This window comes from Haemaphysalis longicornis, unplaced genomic scaffold (assembly GCF_048455015.1).
Source record: "Haemaphysalis longicornis isolate Haplotype H1 unplaced genomic scaffold, Haemaphysalis longicornis Haplotype H1 scaffold_5, whole genome shotgun sequence".
Lineage (NCBI taxonomy): Eukaryota > Metazoa > Arthropoda > Arachnida > Ixodida > Ixodidae > Haemaphysalis > Haemaphysalis longicornis.
Window position 1 is genome coordinate 176,696,285 of NW_027526385.1, and position 25,407 is coordinate 176,721,691.

At 45.9% G+C, this 25,407-nt stretch overlaps 1 protein-coding gene and 1 non-coding gene across 2 annotated transcripts in view; both read right to left on the minus strand.

Annotated features, from left to right (window-relative positions):
- The window catches only part of LOC144138832 (ribosome biogenesis regulatory protein homolog), a 37,697-nt gene extending 17,197 nt beyond the window's left edge, over nucleotides 1–20,500 (minus strand). The window contains exons 1-7 of the mRNA XM_077671320.1: nucleotides 20,328–20,500; nucleotides 11,158–11,233; nucleotides 8,764–8,802; nucleotides 7,784–7,822; nucleotides 6,874–6,975; nucleotides 4,353–4,434; nucleotides 3,438–3,545 (exon numbers count right to left, since the gene is read on the minus strand). Coding sequence (XP_077527446.1) covers nucleotides 3,438–3,545; nucleotides 4,353–4,434; nucleotides 6,874–6,975; nucleotides 7,784–7,822; nucleotides 8,764–8,802; nucleotides 11,158–11,233; nucleotides 20,328–20,479 — 598 coding nt within the window. The 5' untranslated portion in view covers nucleotides 20,480–20,500. The remainder of the gene's footprint in view (nucleotides 1–3,437; nucleotides 3,546–4,352; nucleotides 4,435–6,873; nucleotides 6,976–7,783; nucleotides 7,823–8,763; nucleotides 8,803–11,157; nucleotides 11,234–20,327) is intronic.
- Nucleotides 11,529–11,711, minus strand: LOC144140112 (U2 spliceosomal RNA). Its single transcript, XR_013316324.1, has one exon. It is a non-coding gene; the product is annotated as a U2 spliceosomal RNA (small nuclear RNA).
- Nucleotides 20,501–25,407: the final 4,907 nt, after the last annotated feature.

Here is a 25,407-nt window from a genome sequence, read left to right on the forward strand (position 1 = left end):
CAGTATACATTTAGATTGTATGTACAGTTAAACCTCGATATAACGAAGTCGTACTTGCAGGCGGAAATTTCGTTAAATCGAGGTTTCGATTTTACAGTTCATTTAACCAGTTATTGAGGTTTCAAAGCCTTGCCCATCACCCAGAAACAACCGCTATGTAGTTACCTCTCCACTTAAAGCAAAATTTGTACTAAAACTGGCCACAAAAATTGTGTGAATTGAGAGTTTCAACACTTAAGCTATGTAATTCGGATAGCCGACGGTAGTTCATGTGTCGTCGTAAAACCGGTGCTGTTTCGGCAACGCCTCATTAAATGTGATAGCAGGCTAGGTTTCCACTTTTTATTTTTTCCATTTCAGTCAATACTAAACGCCACTGTTAGTCAATCGAACCCGCGTCTATGCCCCGTGAACTTCACCCCGGCGAGGTGCTGGTTCGAAGTTACGCCTCTTTTCGTCCGTTCAGTGGTAGGCTTAGGCGCGGAGTTGAGGGGTGCGGCGGGCCAACAGCGGAAGGGTGCTATGACACTTTCTAAAGACTTTTTTCAAGTACAAAAACTCTGCCGTATGGGTGCGGGATGCAACCACACTAGAGATAGCCATGACTGCGAGTCCAGCGAAGTACACGCGGACGGACATTGTGTAGCAGCGCTTATGTGCTCCCGCTAAAGCAGAAAGCTTACATTAAGTATCTTCCGGCAAAACTCGATTAAGCAATTACTTTTATGCCCGCTGAGCACTAAAGAAACCTATTTCTCCACACCGCAGCTGTCTAATGAACACGGGCGAAACGAAGACGACCACGTTCAGAGAGCGATTTATTGCCACCAGCACTTGATGTTTAAGCCGTAGTGAAGAAGTCCGTCAGCAGTGCTTAGCGTCTCTTGACCTCGTGTACTGACAGAGCTACCAAGGCTTGCTCTTATACATTCGCGTGCGACTGCGTGCCTCCGCAGAACGTCGATGGCGTCCATCACTTCGGTGGCCGTCGGTCTACCGGCGGTTTCACCGACACTTCCTCAGGCTCTTGTTCGGAACACTTTTCTTTCCCTTGGAGTGCTCACGCTGCTTACAAGACTCACCTAATGATGGACGAACAAAATATTAATGTGGTTATCAGCGAGCACAACCTAGAGCAGCAGCACCGTGAGGAAGGACGCATAGAAAAAAAGCTTGAAGTAGGCTTCGGCAGCCTAAGCATAGAGGGCGCTGGCGTAGGCAACGACGGAGACCTCAAAATGGTGGCCGCACTATTCAACCGTCTATGACCACTAGCGGTTTGAGCAGCTTCTTTCATTGCTTTGAATTGTTGTCAAACGCAGATTTCACCGCTTTTCTTTCACTTCAGCCGTTTAAGAGTTAATGCGAGTACTGAATGTTTTCAATGTAGGCTCTCGGAGGCAAAATAAAACGTGCCTCGACTGGAATTTTGTTCTTGCTTTCTTGCCGTGACTTCGTTAAATCGGAATCGCCGCATGAAATTACTTCGTAAAATCGAGATAATAATACATGCATTTAGCAAAATTTTAATAGAAAACTTAAAAAAATTCATTATATCGCGAATTTCGTTAAATCGAGGTTCGTTATATCGAGGTTCAACTGTAGATGCTTCATTTACTCAGCGCGTGAAGAATTGTCGCACGGGCTTATTCTTTGCTTGCAATTTGGGTCTTTCACGGTTTGACGATCGATTGCACGCACTTTGAGCAAAATTGACGCCCTTTTGACGCAGTTATGGTTTCAGACAGCTTTTGCGATTCTCTCAACTTTCCTTAGGAATTTCACAAGATCTCTACAGTGAACACGTGTAATGTGTGGCACTTCTGGAAGTCTGCGAGGTTTTGAATTTCCTCGGCTGGTTGCCACACATGGCACAAACAAACAAAGCGTAGGTTCTGTACAAGTGGACTTCAACGAGGCTTCATTTTGATTTGTGGCTGTACACAGCACTCGCAAACACACATACATTTGTACCCTGACACCACCGCCCTCTTTCCCTACGTTCACTCTCATTCTTCACAAATCCCCCCCAAACCCCAACTAACACTGCTGAAAACGCGGAAGGGAACGTCCAGAAGGCAATTCTTCCACCACACAGAGCAAAGGCAACCACCGCAGAGCTTTACTTCAGCCACTTCCGGGTTTCCTTTAGACCCAAGCACGGCAAGCTGACTCGTTACCTAGCAATTGGCACAGTCCCGTGACACGAAGGCAATCGCGCAGGCTTTGGGCCAACAATGGTTCATAAAACTCTGTGAGAACCACACCATTCCCCAAGCAGGAAGAGCTGTGAGAACTGATAAGATAAGTTGGTGCAGTGGCTGCTCTCTATTTGCATTGCAACGCGATTGCCGCCTCCTGATAGGCCAAGGCCACATAGACAATAGCCTTTCAACAGCTGTCTAGGCGTACTTTAAATTTTTGGCCTGTCTATCACCCCGTTCAACCGCCTTGCTAGAAAACAGATCAAAGCATGCTTGAACATGAAGTATGTACAGGCAAGGCCTTTACAAACTGCCCAAACTTCTACCACGGCCCATATATGTTCACAATGTTCAGCACAACGGGAACCTCGGGCACATTTGAAGCAAAATGTAAGTACATAACTGACAGCGCAAAGTTCTGTCATTTATTTTGTTCCTATGATACCAGATAAGAGTAAAAACAAAAGTCGAAGGTGCATTAGAGACGGTGTGGAAGAGAGGAGAGCCAGGAGCAAACACCGAAGCAAAAGATGTCGGCTAGAGCTACTCCAAGCACCACACAAACAAAAAACCGCAACAGAAGGCGCACGAGCTGTGCAACACAAGCTGCGCAAAACTGAGGTGAACTGAGCATTCATCATAAGAAGAGTCAGAGGGAGATCTTGCAGAGGGAGGGGAGGGGAGGGGGGCGAAAGACAACATCTGCAGCAAAGCAAGGAGATAAGTGGCCAATTTCTTTAGTTGTAATTGCTGGTTTTAGGATTCGAGCCACATGTATATACCACATCTGCATGATTCTAACATGCACATTTTTTTCCTAAAAGTAGCCCTGGAATTTGTCTGCGCGTTACAGCTGGGCACAGAACCTAAATCGGCTTCAAAGCTGCAGCGGCATCGCCGTGTAGACTAAATCCTCCCAAAATCCAACTCAATCCAATCCAAAACAATCTGTCAACATCGCGCAAGTAAATTTTGCCGCACCCATTCCTTGATTGGCTTACTCTACTTAACTGTTGCACGTAAACATTTTTGAAGTAATTTTTTCAGATTAAAATATTTTTTCCTGATTTTTCATAAGAAAACTCACCTGCGCGCTACAATCGGGCGAACATGGTACACAGCAATTCCTGCCACCACTACAAGACTCCTTCAGACAAACTGATGACACTCAGTTACAAAACTTGTGTACAGATGCATTATCGACAGGCACGGTGCGAGTGAGAGGGAACCCACCCTTGGCCTTGTTGTTGCGCGCAATGTTGCGCAGCCGCTGGTACTCGTTCTTCGCCACCCGCTCCTTCTTCTTCTTCTTCAGCTCCGCGTGGGCGTCCGTCATCGGATCTGTCAACGCGAAGAACAGGCACCACATCAACGACAGCAACACTTTCAGGGACAAAGCACACATTGACCGCTTCCAAACCAACCACTGTGAACAAGAAGTAGGAGTGAAACGAGAAAACAGAAACAATGCCTTGACGCATCCAAGTCTGAATACATGCTTCAAAGATGAAGGCTCGGCAATACCTGTCAAAGGCTTCTGTACTGCTACGTTGCGCTTGCGCCCCATTCTTAATTTCAGCTTCTTCGCCTTCTGCTGCAGATTACAACAGCAATGCCAGCTTTTCCCACAACAACTGCTTGAGGCTTTCACCCCAAAAATAGTGAGATAAAAGCCCCACCACCAGGCAACAGTGCCACATTAATAGAAGCCTCATTCATCAGGCAACTTTAAAATGTCCACAAACAAGACACCAGCATTCTTGCCGACAACATCTCACGACAAAAGGCTAGTGCATTGAATCGCAACAATATAACGCACTGGCGAAGCCAACACCTTCACTTTTGAGAACAGCATGCCCAGTATAATGCTTTCTGACAGCAACGTCAATATCCGAGCACTCAGCACCGTTCTTTTCCGACAGTGACATCAGACCTGCATCAACTGCCTTCTCCTCCTCCTCTCAACTGAATCACTTAGCGTTTGCACTACTCCTGCCGTCGTGCGACGAATCTAAGCGAGGAAATTATTGGGTTACCCAGCACCTACCCCAGTGTAAGCACACCCACTGAGAAAATCAATCGCAAGCACACCCCAAGCACGTTCTGTCAAATCTTCTGGCTACAGCCTGTTAGTAGAAGAATACATGCCTTTGTTGTCGGGGATCTCGATCAGCCAGTTCTTCTGCTTCTCCGCAACCGCACGCTTGTAGCCATACCTTGGCCGCCAGTCCTGCGCAAAGGGGCACCAGTTCACGACCGTGAGTTACCCGACTAGCTATTTACAGTTTATTGCAAAGAAAAATGAGGAAAGAAGGGCAATATCTGAATTGAAAAACCATGCAGACTGTTGCCGCTCTGTTTGATTGGAATAAAAACCAGCGGAAAACACACAGGACACAGAAGAAAACGACGAGACAAGTTTTCTTCTGTGTCCTGTGTTTTCCACTGGTTTTTATTCCTATCAAACATGTACCAACTAGCCCAGTCCAGCGCCTTGGTGTCTCTCTGTTGTCTGCTCTGTGGGGTGCCTAACGGAACCGGAATGACCAATACCGTGAGACTCTTGGTAAATAAAAGTCACTTGAGCTAAACTGCGACTTGAGCAGCATAACAGCCTCGAATGACATTTCTTTCTTTCCAGTTTCTTTTTAAATCATTTTTTCACCTTTACACGTTCTCTTAAACTGAACGGAGTCACGTAATTTTAGTCATTCGATATAGGCCACTGCAAATGCGCTATAAAAACGTGTTCGCCAAGTCAGGCAACAGCGAGTGAATACAACTGATTCTCAGCAATGAATACTGCTTTCAGATTGCTTCAGATCCTTTTGCGCTAAAAGCTAAAGGAGCTCTATGAGAACATAAAAGAACCCTGTAACTTTTTTTCATTCTTGAGGGTACAAACAAACAAATAAATGAATGAATAAACAAATAAACAAACAAACAAACAAATAAATAATTAAATATACCTGAAATGCTTTGAGAACGTAGTCAAGAAGTGCATCCAGTGCTGAGATAAGATGGCCACGAAGTAGTTTATCTAAATAGTATTACTGCTCTTGGGCAGATAACTTCGAAGCTTTCTAAAAAAATATTCCTTTCTTTTTCGATCTGGCGACGTTCGCACACTTGAATATTTCATTCAAGCGGTATCGTCAGTGCTGGCTGGCTTTCTTTCAGTTGCACCAACAAACCCATTCGACAGCAGCTTCAAAGAATACCACAACAAAAAACACAAACAAAGCAGAAGCTGGAACACATATGAGCTGTGATGAGCAAATCCCGCAATGCTGCTCTGTGCTGGTGACAACTGTACCTTTCGCAGTGCTTCTGGGCAGGAAAGGAACAGTGAAAGCATTTAATTTATTTATCTAATTCATAACGAGTGCATCAAAAAATGCAAAACTCCTGATGAACTTGATTTACACATTCGAGTTTTAAAATGCACCTGATTGGTTTTTCCTACACATGTGATCCCAGCCCCTGACATACCAACCTCAAGCACTTGAGGAATTTTGTGAAAGCTCATGGCAACAGCAAACTGCCGTGACCACCACCGTTTGTGTGTGTTTAAACACTGATAAGGTCGAGCGTATCAAATCCTTATCACTGGTTTCTCACATGCCTCGACCCGTTATCAGTTACTGTGCTTGATGAAATGCCAGCAGCTGACGCACGCGTCACCCCACTACTGGCTGGAGATTCTAGGAGGGACGCAAACCTTCTTTATGTAAACAGCACACTTTCAGAGCAGCTGTCCATTCGCAGATCCATGTGAAAGCAGGCTGTTCCTATTTGTTTTGTCATTTGTGCTCGATAAGCTCTGCTGTAGTTTTTTCGCACCGACGTTGCAATTATTGCTACTCGTCAAGGCGACGGGACAGAGTGGGCGGCAAGTCCAGCTTAGCTCCTATCTTCAACACACAAACTAGGGGTCATCAGTGAGCCGCACAGTGCCAGGAAGTGATCCCCTCCTGAACAATTCAAAGCTGTCGTCGTACTGTAGGCTGGTACGCACTTCTTGCCTTTGAAGATAGCAGCATTCATTTCAGAGACTGAAATGGCTTCTAATCAGTGCTGCTGCGGTTAATACCTCTGAGGGGCAACTTACCTCAAGTGCCAGGCAAAAGGTGCAAAATGGCCTCCCACAAACAATTAACTTGAACTCTGAAGGCAAGCAGTCTTTCTGGGTCTGGCAGCTACCTTACATCCCCCAAATATCAAGTTTTGATTTCTTTTTGCAAGCAAAACCAAAACAAAAATCCCACACCCCCGCATTGCACACAAGTCACTACATGTGCCCTGCCAATGTATTTTTTCATTCCTTACTGCTCGGCTTATTTTTACATGGACTCAACTTCAACAAACGACAGACTAAAGAGGCTAGCTTTTCAAGATCCTCATAGGCTAGCTCCATTTCTTGCAAATCGCACATACTACTTACTTCCCGCTTACTTCATGACCTTGTCTACTGGCCACCTCTTTTGCATTGCTGCCTTCTTATATCCACCCTAGAACTACCTTCCACAAGGCACATTAGTTAACCTAGACTCCAGCATTTCTGTGTGTGGGCTTTCTTAAAACACGTGTAAAGAAGAATGTTTTTCTCTTTTCTAAAACCTGGATCCACAACGTCCAGTCTTCGCCCCCCCCCCCCCCCCCTTCTCACCTTGATGGTCTCGTCCCAGACGAGCTTCTCCCGCTTGCGTTTCTTGATGCCCTTCTGCTTGGCGAACTCGGACCACCGGGTCGGGGCCTTGGGCTTGGGCACCTGCACGGGAAGGCAGTGAGAAAAAGGAAGTTAGGCCTAACCACTGTGAGATTACGTTGCACACGTCAAAAATTTGTAATTCACTCAACATGTTGACCAGAATTTTTTTTCGCCCCAAATTAAAAGACAGTTCACGAGAGTTTTGGCTATGAAAGTCGCGGGTGTAGCAAATCGGTTTTTTTCATCCCTTTCCCCTCTGCGGCATTTTCCCGGTATTAAGACTGCTGACCAATCAGCACTCAGGCCACCCACCAAGCATTTCAAGGTCATCAACCAATCATATGAACAGCATGTCAAATTCGGAGGAGAGGTAAATAAACTGCAACGAAACACGGCAAGGACCTGTCAGAACTGAGGAAATGGGATGGGCAGAAGATGCAGCTCGTCACGTCACCAATCACCTTGCTTATCGCAGCTTCCTTGGCATCGTAAAGGCTTAAAGGAACAGCTGCACAATTAAGAGCAGTCTGTAGCCAGTAAAGGTGTAAGTCACACTGCCCCTCACCCCTTGGCTCTCTGCTGGGACAACGCGACAAACAAGTCCCATCGAGTCCCATAATTTGGTTACCCACCCATTTTCGAATCCAGGCCGAGTGGAACGAGTTATCACTAAGCTTATTCTCCTCCCCCCTTCCCCGCAAACTTGAATTTTCCTTTCATAGGCTCTAAAAATCCCCTTTCCCTATTGGGCGGCCACGTTGCCCAGATTGACGTGAACCACCGTGTGGTTCCAATTTGTCCTCAATCAAATAGTTTCAACCTTTGACAGGCACACACAGCCAAGTAGTGCAGGCAAGTCATCACTCACCGGTTTCTCCCTGGGTATCCTTGTGGTTCCCGCGGGCAGCTGTGCAAGAGGAAGACAAAAGTGACGAGGAAGAGGAGGGAGAAGATGAGGAGGAGGAGGCTAAAACTTGAAGATAAACAAATGTGGTACGCGACAGGCAAACACAAAGTGTGAGCCACCCCAGTTTATTGAAAGCAGGGCACCTCACACTGTGACGCGTAGCCATAACAGCATGCCTGACTTCTCCAACTTGCCACAACCTGCTTCCTAATGCCAGGAGGTGTAGCTAATCCACAGAGGTGTGTGTGTGAATTCATATTCCAGACAAAGTAGGAAGCTAACTAGACAACCTCAAACCTCTCTTGATGTTTCATTCGTCTAGTATTTTTGTACTCTCCCAGGAGCACTAAAAATATGTGTGTAGACCGCCATACCCCTTTACCAGGTGACAGGTGTGTCCTTCACTCTGAGTTTTTAGAGCATCGGTGTAACTGGCCAAACGATCTAATCAAGACATCAGTTTAATGGGCCATTTCAGAAGCAGTAACTGGATAGCCCACTTCGATTGCCATTGTGGTTGTCTGAAGTTTTGGGTTGGTTTGAAGCCATATATCATCGGAAAAATAAAATGCAATATCGTCACAATTAAAAATATCTCAAAAGCTGCGCTCACAATCTGCATTAGAAAGAAGTGTAAACATTGCCAAATTTTTTCTGCCCATTCAGGAGGTTTTGTTTTTTTGTCAGGAGGTTTCAAATGTTCTGCTTCGCCATCGCCCTTTTCCAGGCTGACACAGCGGAAAGTCAATGCAGGCAGCAAACAAATGAACTGATGTGAGTGACACAATAACACAGCAATCCTTGCATTCTAAGAGGCAAAAAAATGTAGAAAAGCAAGAAGTGTTTCATGCATATTCTTTGGACAAACAAAAATGAGTAAAACATGCTTCAGACTACTAGGTAGTCACTCATAAAGTGGTGCCCTTAGCAGCCATTCTTACCACTGCGACGACAACATCCTCTTTCTGCTCTGTGGGCAACTGCAAAATAAGAATATTAGAAGTGTGTGAATGAGGACATTAATTAGAGAGTACATTGTAATCAATTGATAACATTTAGGTGTGACAACGCACACACACACACACAAAAACACACCAAACACATTCGCATCAATAAAAGAAAATAAGTTCCAGGCATGTGCAAATAGTTATTTTTCACTTAAAAACGAATACAAATCAAATAGTTATCGCATTTGAATAATGTCGAAGCGAATATTTTCAAATCCAAGTGAATACCTGGGACGCCAAGTACAGGCGAGAAAAATTTATTGAATCAACTACATTATCTTGTCACAAAAATCTTTCATGGACTCTTTTAGCGAACAGATTTTTCCTATATAAGCGGGACAATCAGAAATATACATCAGGCTTTTCAATTTTAAATTTATTGAGACGAAACTTGAAACGAAAGTCGGGAAACCACTCAACTTTGGCCCCTTTCCCAAACATGTTGGCAATATGTACCCGCGCATAAAAATTTAAATCCATCACAAGTCAAAACAACGGTCCAAACAATCGAAACCTAGTCTTTCTTCGTTACGGACGTTAGGGCTGCAGTAGGGTGGTATAGTCACAGAGTTTCCCAAAATATACAGTATAGTAGGAAGCAACGGGCATGGTTAGGGTACCATATGTACTGGTACCGTATGTACCTCCGGTGTGTGCTTGTTGTGCTAGTGACTTCACTGGCCTGCAGTGGTGACATTGGCTCGGAATTTGCGTCTGTTCTTTTCGGCGACGTGTCGCGCGCAGTACTCTGCCCACTTCAAACGGGCCACTTTGGAAAGAGGTTGGAAATGTTAAGCGGCTTGAAATCAAGGAATCCACAGTCCGCGTGTGTCGGAACTAGCAAGTGAGACTCGAGGGCAGGCCCGTTGCCCGTCTTCTGAGGCTTTGCCACTGCAGTCACCATGAAATACGTAGACGGAAGGTGGTGGAGGTTATTTCCCAAATAAAGATGACCTTCTTTTTGCCGCAGAGAGTCACGTCAAATTCGTGGTTTTATTTCTTTCACGTGTTCACACTAACTTCGAAATACTTCAAAATATTCAGTTTTCTAACAGTCATATTCGATTGAAGGTCGAATTGAACGATATAATTCGCTTCGATATACGAAAGTTTCAAATATTCACACAACCCTAAAAATAGCACATTCCCACAACTCCCAACCGATGTTTTAGCCTTGAATTCTCTGTCACACAGTAGACTCAGGCCCAATGTCCCCTTCCCCATTTCTGGCCTTCAGTTGCCTTAAAAAAATTTCGCAGTGACCTAATGAATAAATCTTTCAATTTACTGAGATTTACCCTCCCCCATTCATTACATTCTCCCCTTACAACTAAAATTGTACCCAGTACTGGCAGACCTTGCCAAACTTGGTTAGGAAGCCAGGGCGTACCATGCCAATTCATGCTGGGGCAACAAGAGCGGTAAGCATCGTTAAACAGCTCACAAGTGCACAAAATTATCCCGTGCTCTACAATTATTACTAACAGTAGTGTGATTGCACTCTAGCTTACAAACGCACATGACTGGAGGCAAAACAATGCAATATGGTGGTCAAGAGCAAATTAAATTTATCCTTGAAAGCCTTTCAGATTAGGTACTGTACACCTACTGTAGGAAACCAAAGTGCGAACAAAAAAGTAAACATTGTCGTTTTGTCCCAAGTTCTTTTTCTTTGCAATTTGGCACTGCAATTATACCAAGCAATCAACTAACTCCATTTCAGCTTTGCTTACTGCAATGTTTAAAATTTTTATTGAAGTTCCACTTTGCTGGTAACCATGGGAAAAGAAATTGTACTCTTCCACCAACACCTCCACTGATATGTGGCAAAAACCGCAGTGTAGCCAACACCGCGTTTTTGCACTGCACAAAATGTGATTACACTATTTACAGCAAGTTGCAGCTTATTTTTGCACACAGACCACAAAATTTGCCACATTATGCAAGCTTACCAGCTCTTGATTGGGCAGCCCAGTATTTTTATACACAATCTAAAAAAAGACAAACAGGTAACAACAATGCTTCCAACTTTATCTTTTTTTTTTCGTCATGAAAAAAGATGGTAGCTGCCCTTTTGACAAAAATGTTTTTGCAATAACTGCTACTGTTTTATAACTGAACGTTTTGTTAACTATCACTTGTGATTTGGGGCCACTTAACCACGAACCACACTGGTTAAGGTATAGCCACTTTCATGCAAAGCTTTGAACGTGCAACGAAATCCTGAAACGGAAGGTTTTCCTCTGTCTCCCAGATGTAAAACAAAGTTTACAGCACTGCAGGAAAGACTGCTGCATAGGAGCCTGGCCATGCTCCTGGCCATCCTACCTTGAATAGCTGGTTGATGAGGAGCTGTGTGTCATCTCGGGCGAGATCTTTGAGATACTGCTCCCTGGACTCTGCCCTGCAAACAGGGACGGCCAGAAAAGAAAACACAACATCTTGAGAAGAACTTTAGACAGCTTAGTAAACGGCACAAGAAGGACAAGGGTTGAGGAAATAGTACCTGCAGCTTTCGTCTATGCTTAGGGTTTTCAACCGTTTGGTATTGAGTGGCTCACACCACTTCATGTTTTTTAGCTGTTTGGAGTCATCTGCCAGGTGGCGCCCAACAACAAAATGCTCAACAGCCAACCTGTTTTGGTTGGCTGTCAAGCATGACTTAACTACGACACTTAAAATCACTCTAATCCTCAGAGCAGGACAGCACCTTGGAGAGCTTCATGACATACCTACAGGACGCCTGTTGACTTCTGATAGAAAGCAACCACATATCTAGAGTGACAAAACTTAATAAAAAAAAGTTTAATATCTTGAGTCCCAATAGGACTCGTATCAGATATTAAGCTGATAAGAAACGCTTAATATCTGATACAAGTTACTAAAAACGATGGACTTGCACAGAAGACTATAGCACAAAAGACTACCTTCTATGAACTCACTGAACTTTTTTGTCTACAGTGTCCAACCACAGGGCACGCCACTTTACACTATGTCCGTACCTTTCCCCTTCTTTTTCTCTTTTCCTTTTTTTCCTCGTTGATCCCCTTTCCCACGGGTAACAGCATACTAGGCCGTAGCCTGGTTAACATTCCTGCCTTTCCTTTACCTTTTCTAGATCAAAGATCTGTTCACGAATCCTTGGCAATTCGTTAGCATCACGGTTCTGACAGCTGCGTATGCCTCACGAACTTGAGCATCAACCCAATGCGCACGTGTTGTTCTCACTTCAGAAGCTTCTTGCAACTCTACCTTTGTCGCACAATGTCTGCAACCCGAATCGGTGCACTATGCCAGGCACATTTTTCTCTGTTCGCAGTCGCGGTGGTCAGCTTTGCAAGCATAGCGACACTGGAATGGCTGCCCCTCCTTTCCATTGTTCAGCAGTTTTCAGCTCTCTTTCACCGTCAATCTCATCCCGTCTTCTTTTGCCATTTATTCAGCCCTGCAGCCGCTCCACATGCACCAATGCTGATAAACGGCCTTAAAGGAGCCATGAAGACAAAATACAAGTTGGGTTTATTAGAAAGACTGCTTAGTCCCGATAACAATGATACCAATATCATCGCATTCTTCGAACAGATAACGGAGATATTAAAGAAAACGTGTGAAGCACCCGCGACCCCCTAGCCAATTTCCCGCAACTTTTCTATGACGTCACAGAACCTTGTTCGTGCGATTGGCGGCCGCCTAACTGAGACGACATATGACTGGACACTTGTAATGGGGCCTCAAGTTCCATTTGACCGCATCACTTAATTAAAGTGCAGTTAACGCACTGAAAATTATGTTTTATTCTTGGCCCGTATGACGTCATTTTTGCTCATAACACGTCACTGTGGCGCATTTGAAAGTTTTTAAATACTTCTTTCTTTTTGTTCGTTAAAAAAACACCTTTTATGGCTGTAATGGAGCTGAGTGATATACTGAATCCTAGTTATTTCAAATTAAACCAAGTTGTATTTCCTCTTGATGGCTCCTTTAATAAATAATGGTGGAGCCATGCAAAATGGAGGTTTTGAATGGTGTGTAACAGTGGGAAAGGGCCTGTGGTATGGCCCCCCGTTTAGCCCTTGCGAGTTTACGTGAAGTCGCAAAAAAGTGCTTGAAATCATCGCAACTGTGGATAAATCCTTAGTCACAAAAGCAGGCAAAATACAGAAGGTTATCAGGGCACCCACAAGCACAACACAAGTAGCTTTTCTCACTTGTGAAAGGACTTGACTGGATGCCTAGACGGCTGGCTCGACAAAAAGGAAGCGTTTGCGAGAGTTTAAAAAAAAAAAACCTGATTTGCGAGAAGACCTGGCCATCCAAAGCATCAGCCACAGAAAGTTCAGAGAAAATTGATGAACACTTATGCTGACTGAAGAGTGGGAAGGCAATTCAAAAGGGCCGCAAGATAAATTCAACTTTCAACTTGTTTTTAGTAATGTGCCCAATTTCAGCCCCAGAAGACATTTTCTTAACTACAACAAGAAAAAAAAATTGGCACAGCTTGCACTACTGGTGAAACAGCAGAGCAGGGGGTCGATCTAGCTTCTCCCCGTACTGACAGCGGATCCCAGAAGAGAGGGAGCAGAAAGAGCAAGTCTATGCATGTTCCTGGTATGGCGAGCGGATACCCAAGAGGCTGTACCCCTCAACATTAAAGGGACCCTGCAATACTTGCCATCGACTACTAGTAATGAATTTTGGGATAAAGTCTATTGTCCCAGAAATCTCCTCCCGCAAGAATTATGAAAATCCGTTCACAATTAATGAAACTACGCGCGATGAGAAATCGCGCATAATCGTTCCCTCTCAACTCGACCGCGGACAACACGACGAAAGCTGCGCGCTCTCTCCCGGAGAGGGGGGCGGCTCGCGGCGTTCTCTTCAACGGCCTTCGATATATCACATGCCGGGTAGTTTTCTCCTTTTCTCCGCAACGCGGAGGGGCCTATTTCTGGTCTGGTGCCACAAAAAAGCAGGCATGGGTGCCTGCTCGCAAGTGCGCGCTCGGGCTGGTAGGGCGTTTTTGAAGCAATAAACGTTTGTAGTCGAGTGGTCCCGTTGAAAGGGAAGTATTGAGCTCATCACTAAAACTCCGCGCGCACTCAAAACACAAAAGAAACGGCAAAACTGTGCCTACAGGTTCAGGCATAGAAGAGGTTCGTACACAGCGATGACGACGACGGAAATGGGAGAATCAAGCCGCGAAGTTGACCAGTGACAGCCGATCGGGCAGCCATGGCCACAATGACGTCGTTTAGGTCATGCCAGGGGTTGCACAATGAGGACAACTGAAGAGAGAGCGGTTGGTTTTTCCGCGTCTTTCACATCGATTTGCGCGCTCACCGCTTCACGTGCACGTGTAATTTTTGGCTCAGGTATTCCTGGCAGTGTAATCTAACCGTCGGCGCAGGTTTACTTGCACTGCTCAAAGAGTGTCGCAGGGTCCCTTTAACGGCTGCCAAGATATGGCCGCCACGGACTCAAGCCGCTTAAGTTGCCTTCCTCCGACCCACCCAGGACTTCTCCATCGCAACAACCCTGCCCCAGAACTCCCAAGCTCAACCAACCAAAAACGCCACGCGGACAACCCAAGGGCCTCAGGCTTTACGGGGAAGGGGGAGAGTCCTGTAGCGACCAGCGTGCCATGGGTCCGCCGCACCGAAGACGACGATGATGAAGGCAGGAGCTCCTCATGTGGCAAAAAAACCATGCGCATGCCTGGACGATTCTGGGCGCTCCTCCCGAGGTGCACACTCATGTGTGCTCGGTATTTTTTTTTTTTGCTAATGGCACTGCGCGAAGGCCATGTTGGGCGCCTCGCGCCGGGAGAGTTCTTTTTTCTTGATTTATTTTTTGCTAATGCCAACGGACCAACCTCAAGCTCGAACAGTTCGGCTGTTAAATAAATAACCACTGAAAAAATTTCAAATTTACATCAGCAGTTATGCAGACGAGGGAACACCAAAAACATAATCGTCAGTGCCTTATTGCCTGCTAGCACCGGAGTGCAATCAAACGTGACTATACTCGCGTACAAGTTAAAGGGGTCCTGAAATACCTTCCGCCGATGCATGGATGTACATGTACCCAAATAAAGCAATGTATTTGCAATCTCCTCCCGCAAGAATTTTGTTAAAGCGATGAGTATTAGCTGAGAAATCGTAAATCAAAAACCGCGCATTATCGTCGCTCCGCGTTTCCTCCTCCTTTTGACTTACTCTCCGCTGTTGACGGCGCGCGAGCTTTCCCTCCCATGATGCTGCGCTCCGCAGCGGTGACGTACTTCCGCTATTGCGCTGCTCAGACTGTCGTCTGCTACGGGCAAGCTTTGTTGACACCATGAATCCCGCACACCACTCAAAGCTGGAAAAGCGAACGAAAAATCTGGCTGCATATATGCGGCGGCCTGGCCTTGCCCTTTCGCAGTGTACGTTGCTGGCGGCACATGACTTTTTACCGGCGGCGAACTCGCAGCCACACGGGAAGGGTCGTGCACTCGTTCCCTTGATGCACCGCGCACTGTTTATCCAAAAACGCCGTATCAGATGTGGCCCCGCTGGTGCCGGGTCTTATTTTGCGGCGGTGGTAATTCCTGCCGGCGGCATGTGAAAAAGAAATATTAAACCGATACAGAACCCGTGCACAAAACGCTTCAATCATGTGACCAGTTCAGCTTGGGGCGACGCGTGGTGGAGAGCGGCAACGTTGGCAAAACATGCCCCGCCGTGGCTCTGAGCTTTCTAGCACTGGAGCGAGCACCATTTCTTTGGCAATCACAAACATCGGTTGCCTTGGCAACAAGGCACAAACCGCTCCAGAAGTCAGTTAGGGTTGCGTGATGCCGGTTCAGCTTGGGGCCCCACTTCGCGACATGTGGGCACTGCAGGCGTACCACTCACTCCCATTGGGAAGTGCGAGATGCGTTTGGCATTACAGGAGGCCATGGTGTGTGTGTTGTGGACGCCTTTGTTTCGCGATGAAATGCGACGTTGTGCTTCTGCGGGTGGATAGTGCTTCCCATGGTCTGGATTATCTTTCTCGAGCGACGTACGACTCAACCTCGCATGGGGTATGTGCAGTGTGCGTGGCTAAAAGCCATCGGCTTGTGCGCCAGAGTTAAGTGACTAGCTGTTCGTCCCCGCAAAGCGCGCGCGAGGTGAGTACCGAATTTACGACGGGCAGGAGGCAACCCATCGTATGTCAATCACGGTTTGGACTTGCAATGCATGTTGTGACGTTGTGTTCGTTCGAAACGCATTTCTGGATTGTTTGGAAGTTGAATAAAATGTATGCGTCAAACCCGGGCATTCGGCTCAGGGCCTCTGCGATTGCAAGAAAAAAGTGCCACGGGGCTTCAACGCTTTCTTTATGGTACGTACTCAAGTAAGAGAATATCCATGTCGTGTTATGGCCGTGTTGCATTCAATACAAACGGTTAAGCATTTGTTTACACTTGTTTCGTTTGTCGTAAAATGTCCAAGCACTCCGGCACTCTGCTGGCAGATCAGCCGGAGAGCCGACGCTGAGCAGACGACTGATCTCTTTGCCGGAAGTTGGTTAAAAAGCCGCCCAATAGCAGGATGTCTAGCTCATGACGAACATCTGGGAATTGGTGACGTAGACATGTGAAGATGGCGGCGTCCAAAAACACGAAGGAAAGGGTGAGAAAAAAACGACAAACTTTGCAACAAAAGTGTGAGATTTCCGCTGCGCGTAAAAGAGTTATACTTGGCACAGAGGACGTTGACGACCCAATCTAACGGTTGCGCTAGTTCATTTAGTGTGCTCAAAATGCCTTTCAGGGCCCCTTTAAGAGCGGCAATGGAAGTTGCCTCTGTGCTTCATCATCGCAGCCGGATGTAACCCCACGTGGCGCAAGTAGGGCATTACTGGGAATATTTTCAACAAGGCACGAACCATTTCCATGATTTTTTGGACTTAATATGCTTATAAGCTACCACAGCAAGACAAACAAACTACGTGAGAAACGGCAGACGATATCACGCCTTCGTAGCAACTCCTTTCAAAATGCGTGCGCCCAGTGACATCTGGGTCCGTCGCTTTGCCGGAGTGATACCGTACATGACCCATTGCCGTTTTAACTTGTTCCAGAGTATAGAGGTCGTACTGCAACTGCACGGTCATGTTTCTTAGTCATAGCTTTGGTCAGCAGCTACTAAATGCACAAACAAGACCCTCTGACATCATTGGAACCCAGTGAGAAAGTGACTAACGAGTCCATTGTTTCATGTTTTCTTTAACACCTTCATGGTGTCTTTAAATAAGCTCACTATGTGGGTCAACATGTCTAAAATATATTTATGCCAGTCTTGGGCAGTAACTAGTTACTAGTAACGTGTTACCGTAACTAGTTACTTTTTTCAGTAACTTGTAACTGTAACACTGTTACTTTTTTGTAGAGTAACTGTAACGAGAAATATCGTTACAGTTACGTTATTTCTGTAAAAAAAAGTTATCCAACAGCCACACTCATTAACGACGATGTGAAGTTTGCGCGTTTCACTTTTTCGGCCTTTCTTCCGCCGAACATTCGTCTACTTCATCTATGCCAGCTCACTCCCTTCGCATGGGTGAAAAACATCTGGACTAGAAATGTTCAGGCGTGCACGTGTGCGTGGTGTCTCACGCGGTCTACTAAGGGCTCGAAGTTTCCAAGTCTAAGCTGCAGTATTTTCCTCAGCAGCGTGACATCGCTCTCACCCTGGCAATTATTAACGCTGCGACACGCGTCTAAGCGCACGTGGATGCATGTTGACGCGCCAGAGCCTATAGGCCGACGCGCGGCTGCACCATTTTCGCCACATCTGGGGCGCAGTAAAAGTGTTCGACACAAACGTGAACAGGAAAACAAACACCCAAAAACGCCGCACAACACACTGAAACCTGAACGCACTGAACGCAACGCGCACTGAAACCGTCACTTTCGCAGAAGCCTGGAAAACTCCGGTCAGGGCGTCGCTTTCTCATTAGCGACGTGCAGTCCCGTTTGTGGGGTCATAAAATGCCGCGGGGAGTCTCTCGGCGGCCTCGCGCTCGTCCAGCCCTGTGCGCACTGTAGAGTGTTCGATTCACACGTCACCGTTGCTTGCGACCATTGTGCTCTTTAGAGACGCCTGGCCGTATTTGGGACCACGCGTTTAGGACCCCTCTTCTAGAGGCTTCATTGAACTGTCAACAGTACTCGAACGAGGTTGAGGAAGTAATAAATTTCACGCCCCTCCACACATACGACGGCCCCAACGATGGTGGCCCCCGAGTGCTCTCACATCAGCCAGCATCTTGGCCGGCAGAAGACTGACCACACTGCCACTGCACGAAGAAATGTTCTTGGAAAGCCTCGCGACTTCGTTTCGAGGGCTGTGGCCGAAACGAAAACAGTAGCTACATCTGATTCTGAATGTTGCATGCAAGGAATACTTGGGCGAGCTTCGTTCGGCCTACGCCTCAAAGCAAACGAAGGGAGGGGTTCCTGGGATCGGCGACGTAATTGCTGTGGAAGGCTGGGATTGTGAGAGCAGTGGTTCTCGGTCGAGACGGCGAAATCCGCCTTTGTAAGGACTGGGGGGAGGAGGGGGAGGGGGAATCAGTAAAGCGTTCATTTCAGTTTCTATTCCCTTTGGAAATATCTTGTCTCATTCCGGGGATGGGGGTGGCTGGGGGTTGGGGCGGGAGAACGACTCCGAGGGCCTACGGACAAACGTCGCTTCGGCAATGGCTCAGATTGGTCTCCATCTCCGACCAGAAGCACTAAATAAAAAGTTGACGAAGCGCATTTTTTGAGTATCTTTTAAAAACACCTCGACAACCGATGTACTCCCACGTCCGTTATGCCCATTCCTCCAAGGGCCTTCCGTCGATCCGCCACCTTCGCCCCCTTTTTATACTCTCTCACTATGCGGGGCGGACAAGCGACGGCATTGTATAGGCGAAAATAAATTAAGTTGACATTAAAAGATTGTTTCGGCTGTGTTGTCGTCCAGCCTGGTATAGTATAGATTCGCCCTCTCTGATTCCAATTTTGAAAAACAACTAATTCTGAGCTACAATGATGTTTGCAAATAAATTTCTTACAGCGAGAGTGCAGCAACAAAAAAAATAAAGTTCCTTGTGATAGATAACAAAACTTCAGTAATAAAAAAAATGAGGCATACACAACGATTGTTTGTTTGGGCATGAGAGTGCATCATTTTAGGTACCCCTCGAGTAGGCTTTACTACGTGTAATTTTTACCTGCATGCCTTCGTACGTTTCTATTAAATAAGCCAAATATTTTCAGTAACGGAAAAGTAACGACGTTACTTTTTTACAGTAACTGTAACTGTAACTAGTAAATGTAACTGTAACTGTAACACTGTTACTTTTTTTCGGTAACGTGCCCATGACTGATCAGGGCTCCTGCTCCTGATAATATGCTCCTGGTAATTCCTGGAATATGCTCCTGGTAATTCTGCAAGATACCATATGTAGTGAAACCTAGTATTAAATGCTATGCACAAAAGCCTTTTTCATCGGTAATCTGAAACCTGCGTTGACAGGCGCATTAATGTTTTTTTATTTTGGAAGCTCCAAAAAAAGAGCACCTGTGTTCTGCGCGCTGAGCTCCTGACATCAGCAAATCACAAACATGCAGTATCCCTAGTATGAAAGCTCAAGCTTCTTTTAGATTATGTGAATGCACTAGTAGCTGCTCGAAATAACTCCTAGAGGGTGACAATAACAAATTTCCAACATGGGCAGGGATGTGACATACCTACTAAATGCTTCTTTTTCGAGTGTGTAATAATCCCGAGATAGAGAGCTAAGGACCTTCCCGCACTTGCTACCAGCACAACCTTTTCTGTCGTTAGCAATAAAACAATGAAATGTAGCAGTCAGATTTATTTATTCCATCTCTTGCCAAAGGCATTGATGGTTCGTGTGTGAATGAAAACACCCGAGGTGGAGAGAGTTTTTGCGCGGGAAAATTGGACATACACTTGAAATAAAGCAGGACGAATTTTCCTTCAACCGCGAAGTTTATGAGAAAGCTGTATAGCTTCCCCCTGTAGCCATCCGTCTACATTTCAACTCCTTTGTCGTTAAAAGGACCAAGCAAAGTATACCACATAGATAACCAGAGGTCCCACCATGTGCAAAGATTGCATACGAACGTGCTACAAATCTTGAAAATAAGTTTTTATAAGATGGGTGCAAAATACGAGGGGTGGATTTCACGACGCTTGCGAGGCGCCTACCCGAATAGTTGGGGTACTAGCGACTAGTCTGAACGAGCAACGCGGCCTTTATCGTTTAAAACTAAATGAACACCCCGGACTGTGGGTTCTTCCCAAAAAAGTCAGGCACGCAAATTTTCAGAAAACTTTCTGTTACAGGCTGACTGACAGTTCATGACATGTCTCAACTGGTTGCAAGTTGCAACCACTGACGGCAATCAAGGCCAACACGTGCACACTGTTTACAACCGATTCCCGCTTCCTTACCTCAGTTTGAAGGAATCCAACGGATTGGGGTCTGTGGCCAAAAGATTTCCGAGGTCGAACTCAAGGTCTAAGTCTTTTACAACGTCTATGGGTTTATACAGCGCCTCTTTTTCGGCAGCTTCTTGGAGAATTTGCTGCGCCAAGGCGGCCATGATAGCAGAGGAGATGGTTTGTGCATCGACGTCAAGAATCCGCCAAGTCTAGCCGTAGTTTTTCCAATGTTTTGTTACACGCTTTCAACACAAAACTCGAGGCTTTTGCCTTTATTGCGTGAAACTATTGTAAAGTACAATCAATACAGTACGTTCCAAGGAGCATTATTTGCCATTGTATGCTAACAAATGCAGAGTTCTCTGAACAAATGTCTTGTGTGGTGTGATGTCACGGTAGCAGAATGTCCTTTTCTTGCAGAAAGCTAATGAGAAAACAAAATATCAGTTTAAATATAGGTTTAAGTTTTCTTATTTGTTATTTAAACAAAAAATAATAATGTTTGTAAAAAAAATACCTATTTATTGCAAATTGTAGTTTGTAACTCAACCGCCAGGTGTTAAAAACCGACACGACGCGAGTTGCGCTACCCAGACTAAAGTGAACTAGAAGAGGGTAGTGGGCTTACTCAGCCGCCCAAGCCATGCATTGCAATGGCCGTTCTCATGTCGACAAATTTCGTTTCTCCTAGAGCCCGCAGGGTGGCGCCACTGATCTATGCAATGGAAGCAACGCCGTGTTGGTAGTGTTTTGTCGTGCCAAGTTCGTGCGAGTTTGCGTCGCTTCGCTTGCCAACGTGCGTGGGTAATTCCGGAAATAAGATGCCGTAGAGGTGGTGGTACGTACTGTGCTTGTTATAGCGAAGGTACATCGTTCGAGATGCCACCGCGCCGGCAAAACCATTGCTATGCACCCGGATGCCAAACGGGCTATGTTCACGTGAAGGGTGCTACGAAGCCGTCTCTCTTCATCGCCCCGAAGGATTTAGAGTTACGCAAAAAGTGGCAAAAGAATCTCCATCGGGCAGACAAACCCCTTGAAGACACGAGTGCTGTTTGCGAGCTTCATTTTGAGCCTGGTTGCATAGTTCGGCATTATGTGCATACCGTCAACGGCGAAGAGGTACGCATTGAGCGAGGGAAGCCAGCACTCAGAAGTGACGCAGTCCCTACAATTCTACCTAATTTGCCCGCGTACTTGACCAAAAAAACAGTGCATGAAAGGGCCCCTCGAAAAAGGAAGGCGGAAAATAGCAGGACGCCGGCGAAGCGCATGCTTCATGCTGGTAGGGAAGTTGACGTGTCGGCACCGGCAACAGACACTGATGCCGCTGCTGCTGTTGCCGAGCAAGGATCGGAGGCAGGCCGACAAGAGAGCACAGGCGTGCAGAACTCTGCAGAAGCTTCGGACGATGCCAGCGTTTTCGACTATTTGGTGCTGCCGTCCGCGCGGTGGAGCAAGCACAACTTTCCGGAACACGACGGAGTTGTGTATTGTACGTCTGTTTTGTCATCGAAATCAGAGGTGCACTCCGAAAAAGTGGTGATGTTTTTTGACTCGCCTTCAAAGACCTACTGCAAGGTGTTTGCCAGAGGCATCTTGATCAAGGAGAGTGCCGTTGAGACAAAACAGGTGGCGGAAGAAATTCTACAAGCAGCGGACTCCATGTGCCTTTGCACAGGGGCAATCAAGTGCCAAGAATATGATGGGGCACTCCTTACCCAGAAGCTGAAAGCCCATGCGGTAGCACGCGAAGACGTCTACTTCAGCAGCAACTGCCTGGGCCAAGTGGCCAAAACAGGTATTTATCATTCTGGTACTTGAACTTCAGGGGCTCAGATAAAATCGCCAGAGCAGCTCACTATTTGCGCATGATGCCAGAAATCTGGTAATAACACATTCATTTTTTTTCTTCCAGGTACACAGTGTGTGTCATGCCGTTACCTGAGACGAGCATTGCTGACCCGCCGGTCCAGAGTACAGCGAACAGCTGCCAAGAACTGCAAGTCAGCTTCATTAAAACTGCGGACAGTGCTGAGAAGAAACAAGCGCCTTTTCACTCGCCTTAGCCATGCTAAAGAGGAGCTGGGACGGCTTCAGGAGAAGAATGCGACCAAAAAGGAAGAAGTTCTGCTGGAGCAAATCTCAAACCTTCCTCCGAGACAACAAGAGGCTGTTAAGCAATGCTTTGCAGCATCAAAGGTGAAGCCTAAGGGTGTACGCTTTACGAAAAGCTGGATTTTGGACTGCATCTTGATGAAGATGAAGAGCCCTCGTCTCTACGAACACCTTCGAAAAAACCACATCCTGTCCCTGCCAAGCAAGTCAACCTTGAAACGCTACGTATCTGTGTATCGGACTGTTTTTGGCTTCAGTGAGAAGGTTTTGAAGATGCTGAAAGTGAAAGCAGCCGATATGGACGCCTACAAGAGGCATGGAGGTTTGCTCATTGATGAGTTAAAACTTTCTGAACACCTATCGGTGAAAAAGTCTGGTGTGGTAGAAGGTTTTGTGGATTTAGGCCCATTTACCACAAAAAAAGACAAAAGCACACCTAGTGACCACGGAATGGTGATTTTGTTTGTCCCATTTCAAGGTAAATGGAGCCAAATCATTGGCTATTTTGCCACGAAGGGGAACATGAAGGGGGACACACTTGCCAAGGTTGTAATCGAAGCAACCATTCTGGCTGAAAAGAGTGGACTTTTCGTGGACTTTGTTACCACAGACGGTGCTAGCTGGAACAAGAGAATGTGGAAGATCATGGGAGTACGGGGAACTGCAAATTCTGTCAACTGTAAAGTCCAGCACCCTAGTGATGCTTCAAGACATCTGTTCTTCGTATCAGATTTCCCGCACCTTATTAAATGCCTGCGCAACGCCTTCCTCATTTCTGGATTCAACACCCCTTCTGGCCACGTGAGTCAGCAACTAATTTTCTTTCGGTAACTGGTTGCTATCAGTAGCTTAGCCAAATTACGCTTATGCTACCTGTATGGTAATAACATAGAACCAAGTTAATTGGTTGTTGATTGCATTTGTCAGGCATATTGTTGGGTATACAGTAAATACATTAACAAATTCTCGAGGGCTGTTGTAAGAGGCTGATAAAATTCTTTGTGCTCATGATAATGGGTTTCAGTATTATGTGTCTTCAGCAATTAACATCCAACTCCGTGCCTGCTTGAAATGACAGGTACAACGTTCTAATAAATTCTTCAAATTTCTCTGCAGATTGACATGCAGCCGGTGAAAAAAGCTTTTGACATCGACTCATCCAATGTGACCCTGAAAGTCATGCCCGGGATAACGCTAAGTCACCTACAGCCTAACGACTTCGAAAAGATGCGTGTTAGTTATGCTTTCCAACTTTTTGGCACAAAGGTACTTCAAGCTTTTCATCTCTTCAAAGACAAGCTTGGAAGCATCAGTGCAACACAGGAGTTTTTCAGGTAAAAAAATCTCCTACCCTTTCGCAAAGCCTGTTTTAATCAAATTAATTCACAAGTGTGCCTTCTTCATTAACTAGTACATTTGTTATGGAACATGTAGAAGACAACAGTTGTAGCAAGAGAAGTAATCGCTTAATTTGTTTTGTCTGTTTTTGTTACATACCTTTCAGCAAGATTCACCGGCTGATATCTGTGATGACGTCTCGGTACCCTGCTGAGGCTCTTCGACCTGGTTCACCGGGGTCTAAGTTCTTAGAGGACTTTTTGTGCTACCTTACTGAATGGGAGAAGCACGCTAGAGCCACTGGAGGAGGCTTTATAAGTGACGTAACCGCAGCTGGGCTACGTGTCACCATCACAAGCACTTTAGAACTTCTTGCATACCTGACTGAGAAGGTTGGGTACAAGTTCCTTATGACCTCAAAACTTAGTCAAGATCCCCTTGAGAACCTTTTTGGTATTGTGAGACACGCATCAGGAAGCAATGACCACCCAACCCCTAGTCAGTTTCTAGTTATTGTGAATTGCCTTTCTTTTTATGGCTTAGTAAAGACGGTCAGCCAAGGCAATTGCGATCAGAGCACTCTAGGCTCCCTGCTTGAGGTGGACGATTGTGTGAATGGTACGCCATGTGCAGAAAGTGAGCCTTCACCATTGGTAGCCAATGTAGAAGCTCAGCCATCGCTTTCAGCGTCTGGCAAGTCTCATGACCACAACCAACACATTGTCAGAAGCGATAACAGGCTCATATTTCACATTGCTGGTTATGTTGCAAGAAAGTGCATTATCAAGACCAGTTGCCAAGCCTGTATAAAACTTCTCACTATGCCTTCCCCCGGAGAAGACTTCCAGCTTGCTCGACTAACACATTTTTGTGACAAAGGGGGGCTTCTGTACCCCTCTGGCTTGCTGTTCGGCTTTGTGAGGAAGCTGGAGGATCTCTTTACTGAGTGCTTCTCCCGTCATCAGCTGCATGCCGACAGCATTATTGATGTTCTAGCAGTTGTGAAGGAGCGGCTCCTTCGGGAGATTGGCTGCCCCTCTCACGCTCCCACACTTTCTGCAACAATAATTAATTTCTATGTTGTTGCACGACTGCACTTCTACACGAAGGGGCTAAACCTGGCGAAGTCAGCCAGGCGACAGAAAGCAAAGCACCTAAAGTTGAGCCGTTGCTCCTAAGGAAGAGTGCGTGGTGTTCGTTCCAAATTTACTGTGTATATGTGTTGCTTGTAAATAAATATTGTGCAATTTTTGTTCACAGATGAAGATTTTTTCATTAAGGGATCACAGATAAAGATTCTTTCCTTACTGGACCTGTGCGGGAAAATATAGAACTAAAAATATGCTTGTAATAATAAATATAAAAAATCAGAACTATAAAATGCTCAGACATATGAGCATTGATCAAAACCAAAATTCTGTTGCTACGACAGCATCATATTTATTTACATAGCTATACGAGTTAATCATAGAGAGAAATCAATTTATATTCCTGCTTTGGTCAACTCAAGTCTTTCGGGAGCTGTAATAGTTAAACTAATACACGCAGAAAGAAGCGGGGTCGAGATCTGGCGCAAATAACGTAGCCGCTGACTTTACTACGACTTCCATGAGCAAGCACCACCCAGGCTGGT